The 6,541-nt window shown below is 42.7% G+C and overlaps 1 protein-coding gene across 1 annotated transcript; it reads left to right on the forward strand.

Annotated features, from left to right (window-relative positions):
* Positions 1-5,995, forward strand: elovl4a (ELOVL fatty acid elongase 4a; the record flags this gene model as incomplete). The annotated part of the gene is made up of 6 exons (XM_080745626.1): positions 1-67; positions 814-1,001; positions 2,963-3,043; positions 3,520-3,691; positions 4,133-4,260; positions 5,669-5,995. The coding sequence occupies 6 exons, from the start codon at positions 1-3 to the stop codon at positions 5,993-5,995; spliced, it is 963 nt and encodes a 320-aa protein (XP_080601752.1).
* Between the last annotated feature and the right edge of the window lie 546 nt (positions 5,996-6,541).

Consider the following 6,541-nt stretch of genomic DNA (forward strand, 5'->3'; position numbering starts at 1 on the left):
ATGGAGATCGTCACACATCTAATAAATGACACAATAGAGTTCTACAAATGGAGTCTAACTATCGCAGGTAATAATCTAGCATGCATGTGTGTGTGTGTGTGTGTGTGTGTGTGTGTGTGTGTGTGTGTGTGTGTGTGTGTGTGTGTGTGTGTGTGTGTGCACGTGAGAGAGAGAGAGAGAGAGAGAGAGAGAGAGAGAGAGAGAGAGAGAGAGAGAGAAGAGAGAGAGAGAGAGCAATATGATAGAAAATATGCTAGAATGTGTAGGCTGTGTAGGATACTGAATTACTTTTGGGAGGATTTGTTAAAACAATTCAACTTGTAAGAATGTCCATTCTGAGGGTGTGTCTAAAGGTAAAAAGAAAATCTGTTCATAAAAAGTAGGATGTCTGCACTTAGAAGTTGTTTGATGATTTATTTTTCATTCCATATTCCAGATTTAGCACACTGAGAAAGAGGAGAAAAGGCAAATGTTTCAGCCCAGGCTTTCACCAGTGTGAACAATGGCTACACATTCCTATAAACAGTCTACCCAGGTGTTGGTGTTTCTGTAGCTTGTTTAAAACTGAAACATCTGTAGTTTTGGCTGTGAAATTGGGGGGAAAAAAATAAGAAATTGTCAAGCGGATTTCTTATTCCTCATTGTAGATTTGTGCACAGCGGACTGAATCACATTTGCACACTGTTCTCATTGTTTCCTTTCACAATCAGCTCACAACACTCAGATACACAACACAACACAGACCTACACTGTGTCAGCAAAGTCATATTCTGAGGATTGCTATCTAACAATAATCAAACATTTGTCCTGCAGACAAGCGAGTGGAGAAATGGGCCCTGATGGGCAATCCCCTGCCCACACTGGCCATCAGTACATCCTACCTGCTGTTCCTCTGGCTGGGACCCAAATACATGAAGAACAGAGAGCCCTTCCAGCTCCGCAAGACCCTAATTGTCTACAACTTCAGCATGGTGTTCCTCAACTTCTTCATCTGCAAAGAGGTAACAGTAGGTTCCTGTTACAATTGAGTCAGTTTAAAGGAGTAGTTCACCCCCAAAATGACTTTTTTCCTTTTGATTACCCATGCCATGGAGACTTGAGTTCAATATTTTTTGTATTTTCGCATTCCCACGACAAAAATGTGATTATAGTAAATTTGCCCCAATTGATTCCGGATGGGGACCCAAATGCATTTTCCCATTCGGAATCAATGGGGGTAAATATATTGTAAACAAATTATTGTCATAAAAAATAAAATGTATTGAACTCAAGTCTCCATGGCATAGAGGTAATCAATAGAAAATAAGTCATTTTTGGGGGTGAACTACTCCTTTAAGGTCATGTCCCACTAGTCACAGGCAGGTGGCAGTTTAAGAAGTAAGCAGGTAAATTGCTTTCTCTTATGTAAGAGCTGTTGTTATCAAAGCAGGCACTATCATTATCAAGAAAGATGACCTCCCTGTGCACGTCAGAAGTTCACATTAGACCACTCCCCACTCCACCCACTGCATGCCCCTGACAGTTTTCAATAAATTGAGCTCACTGTGTGAAATACTTTTCCTGCTGTGAAATGGTGTCATAAAATCAACTACCCATTTAGATGAACATATTACACTCCCAGTCCCCCCCTGGGACTTGTTTAACCTCATTATAGTATATCATCCTCTCTTCTGCCCGGACTTCATCTCCCTCCATTTCTGTCTCTCTCTCTCTTTTTGTTTGTCTCTATCTCTGCCTCTCTATCTCTGTCTCGCAAAGTACTCAACCCCAGGACCTGTGTCAAAGTATAGATACTCCTGGTCAAATATTACTCAACTATAAGCAAAAGTTCCTCTGTCGACTTTGTACAGTACTTGAGTTACCAAATACATTTCAATTGCTGTATTGAAATTTCCCCCCAAAAAAGAGAAGTTCGCATAGGAAAAGCACAGCACAGGACAGTACAGTTCAGATACAAGGTCAACAAACTATTTAGTGAACAGGTCAGGGGTGTTGTATGGGTAGGCTTTGGTTTTGTCTTTTTACTAGTTTTTCGAGTTGCAGCCACCTGTAAGTGATTTTTCAGAGCGGTTTTAAAGGAGAGTAGGGATTTACACTCTGTCGGTAGGGCTTTCCTCATTTTTGCAGCATAGCAGGAGAAATAATTCAACCCTTTGTTTGAGCCAAAACTGGGTTGGACGTTGTTTGCGGAGCTGCCTCTGGTGTTGTAATTGTGGACCTCATTGATGTTTTGGAAGTATATACATGGGTATCTTAGTGGTGTAGTCTGTAGTGTATCTTGTACACCAGGCCCATTGCCAGATGCTGTACTCTGTCAACTACCCTGAGCAATCCCTCTCTTTCAATATGATAAGGGTAAAGATGAGTCCGAGATGGAAGGTAAAGCAATAGCCTGACCAGATTTCCCTGACATTTTCAAATATATTGTCACTATATTTGAAATATCACTCATCTGTGTCCCCTCTTTGTTTATCTACTAGCCTAGCTCAGCTGTGTTTAGCCCTTAGCTTACTATGCCTAACTCTAACCCTAACCCTAACCTTAACCTCAGTAAAATTATGCCTAACCCTAACCCTAAACCTAACCTCCGTGGGGTGAGGCGCTATCCTGCCAACGCTCCATTGTGGGCACATCAAAGCGATCGCTTGCTCCGCCTCGCGCTGCACAACGAGCGCTCCTGGTCTCAATCTAACGGAATCTCAAACTAACTGTGACATATATATTTGATCTTTCCAAAACACGCATACGCGCGCACACCCTGCGTACGCACTGACGCACGTGAAAAAGTTTGGTGTAGCCCGGCCGTCATAGAAAAGTTGTTAAAGTATCCAAAAATTAAAATTACACAAGTAAAGTACAGATAGGCTGCTCCACAAAAGTACCTAAGAAACAATACTCAAGTAAATGTACTTGAGTGTGTACATTACTGTCCACCACTGCTCACTGTATGTTCTGTTTCCAGCTCTTCATGGCAGCACGGGCAGCAAGCTACAGTTACATTTGCCAACCGGTGGATTATTCAGATGACCCCAATGAAGTCAGGGTGAGTTACACTATTGGAACCGAGATGGCAGGAAAATGTACATATGCCCATCCTCAAACAGACACACATACTGTATGCACACACTCACAGAGATACAGTATGTATTTAACCCATTTAGACCTGTTATGGTCCATAGGCCTACTCCAAAGCTAGCTAATTACAACATTACGTCACCCACCGCAGTGAGTAGCAACCCTACAGCTATACGTTGTGTACCTTTCAAGCTGGGAATGCCTCTGTGCAATTTTAGTTGTTGCTATATATCGTTGCTGTTGTGTGAAACAGAAAAGGTTCAATGATGTAAATGTGCTCTATAATAGGGTTAGGGTTAGTGGATCCAAGTGGATTGGATTGATAATGAGCATGGGACTAAAATTCTCTCTCTCTCTCTCTCTCTCTCTCTCTCTCTCTCTCTCTCTCTCTCTCTCTCTCTCTCTCTCTCTCTCTCTCTCTCACCCATGTTGTCCCTGAGGTAGGTAGCAGGGGCACTGTGGTGGTATTTTATCTCCAAGGGAATAGAATACCTGGACACAGTGTTTTTCATCCTGAGGAAGAAATTCAACCAGGTTAGCTTCCTCCACGTTTACCACCACTGCACCATGTTCACCCTCTGGTGGATCGGGATCAAGTGGGTTGCTGGTGGACAGTGTGAGTACCAGTTGATTTACATTTACAGTACTTATGCTAAGCCATCCTATATTAGGCCTACTTTTTAAAAATAAAATTAACTCAAAAGTAAAAATGCCCTGCTAAACTTTGCTAAAGAATGCTTTAGCAGGAAGAAAAACTAAAGTGCTACATACATTATTGTTTGTTTTTGCCATTTACTTTTTTAAAGCAACTAGATAATGACGAGCTCTCACCCAGAATGCACTGGGAAGATTTTCACGTCCTCCTCACAATAGGAGGATAGGATTCAGGTTTACAATCAACAAAGTCACCCTTTAAAATGTCTGCCGTATTCTCTAATAGGATGAGAGTGTGATACGGTCATCTCATTTTAGTGCCGTATGGAATAGATTCAACAAAGTTAGAAGAAGAACAGGTGGAACATTAGAATGACAGAGCTATTGTTTTGCTTCCCTCTAGCGTTCTTTGGTGCACATATGAATGCTGCCATTCATGTGTTGATGTATCTGTATTATGGCCTGGCCTCCTGTGGACCTAAGATCCAGAAATACCTGTGGTGGAAAAAGTACCTGACCATTATTCAGATGGTAAGACATAAGCTGCCCTAAGTTTAACATAAAGTTGATTCTATCAATGCAATTTATACATTTTATGCATGTGGGTTCATTCATTGTATGTCATTTCTTCAGCCCTAGAAATACAAATATTCTCTGTGGATTCCTCGGGTCCCATGACTTTAGTTGGGGCAACCCCGCACTGCAATATTTCAAAGTTGTCTAGTTATTGTGGTTTCTTCAAAGGCAAATCCCAGTATAGTATAAATTGCAGCTATTTATGTCAATAGAGGTTCATCTAGTTTATCTTATTTTGTAAGTTGTGACAATCCTTCAATAAAAACATATCTCCTTGTATGGGCCGTTCTGTCCGTGACATCAGCTGTGGTGATGTCGGTCTGCATACTTTCTATGATGTTAAGCTGGTTGCACACTGCTGCGTTTTTCGGGCCGAATATCGGAGTGAATTTCGGAGAGCGTGAATAAAAAAATCAACCTCACGTTATGTCAGTCACGTTTGCACACTGCTGCCTGTTTCTCGCACCACTCGGTCCCTTGCTCTCTCTATCTCTCTCTCTCTCCTTGCCCTGAAAAACGCATTTCGCAACGAAAAACGCAGCAGTGTGCAACCACCTTTAGTCTTGTGTGATATCAGTTTCGCACTGCTCAAAAAGCCAGACGTAGGAGAGGTTAGCACGGCTCAAAAATTATGTTAATATTACTAGACTAGAGGTTGATGTGATCTAGAGTTCGTGCTGCTATACGCGCCATCAATCTGCGCCAATCCGGCTGATATGCCCATATACAGTATGGAGATCTCTGTATATGTCGCTCCTTGTCCCTTTTATGCCCATATATGGAGAACCCTGATGTCATCAGAATATGCCCATATATCGGCTTCCCCCTTTTGTGCCCAATGGAGCTAACTGATTTGTTTGTGCCTGATGCAGAGGTTGGCATTTGGAACTCCATGACATGAGTGTGGCAACGTGGTCCGCCGGTCCTCCCTTAAGCCAATTGTAATATACAGTATAGGATAGGATAGGATAGGATGGATATAGTAGACTATAAGGTGTTCTACGAAAGAAGAAGATGTCTCCTCCCACAGTTTTAGCTTTACATAGAATGTGTAATATGTCAAATCAACCGGCTTCATTTGGAATCATGTGCTTGTATTTTGCTAAGCGATATGTTTTATATAATTTTATTGATACTAATAATGTATTACTACTACGGTATTTTACAATCTAGCCCTGTGCCATATCAGTCAATGTCACCAGTCTACAGTGCAAAATCCTATTTGATTCAGTTAATTTGGCTCAGTTTGGCTCGGTTTGGTTCGGTCCACCTTGATAGAAATGTATCTGACAAATAAAGATTATTATGAATATTATTATCCAATTTGGATTTACATAGTAATTTCTCCCCCTCCGTGCCTCAGATCCAGTTCCACGTCACCATTGGACATACGGCCCTGTCTCTGTACGTCAACTGTGACTTCCCCCACTGGATGCACTACTCCCTCATCTGCTATGCTGTAACCTTCATCATACTCTTCGGCAACTTCTACTACCAGACCTACCGCCGCCAGCTGCCTCGCCGCGACGCCTCCGCCTCCTCCAAGTCAGGCAAAGCCCTCTCCAACGGGGGCCTCAACGGGCTCAGCAAGGCCGCCAATGGGGCCGCCGCAGTGGGGGGCAAGGCAGAAGAGAAGACCCAGGAGAACACAGGAAGGAGGAAGAGAAAAGGCAGAGCTAAGAGAGATTAGAAAGGAGAAGAAAGAGAGAGAGAAGTGCTGAGGTAAGACTTTGGATTCCAGGTTTAGCGAACATAAACATTAAATACTTAATTTGTAGGAGGGTAAGGAAGGGTGGATGGATGATGGATACATGAAGGAACACAGGATTGATAGAGGGATGGATGGATGGATGGATGATGGATGGGTGGATACATACAGGAAGAGAGGATTAATGGATGGATGCATGGCTGGGTGGATGGATGGATGCATGGATGGGTGGGTGGATGCATGGGTGGATGGATGAACAGAAGGTGGCTGTGGTGTTTCTGTTAGCCATCATTGGGTTATTGCAGATAAAAGACGGAGGCTGGCCTACAACGAGAGAGCTTTTGGAGGAAAAGATGAGCTCTCTGACTGCCTGAATGGTCAAGGTAGCCATAATCACAAGCAACGCAAAATACATCTGTTTCTGGTTCAGGACTCAGGAGGAGGCGTCTTTTGTGTCCATTCTCTGTACTGTGATGCCAAGAGATCTGGGTCAAAAAGCATCATTGACTTCAGATGCTTTAGGGTTTC

Source organism: Nannobrachium achirus (genome assembly GCF_963921795.1).
Source record: "Nannobrachium achirus genome assembly, chromosome: 2".
NCBI classification, from domain to species: domain Eukaryota; kingdom Metazoa; phylum Chordata; class Actinopteri; order Myctophiformes; family Myctophidae; genus Nannobrachium; species Nannobrachium achirus.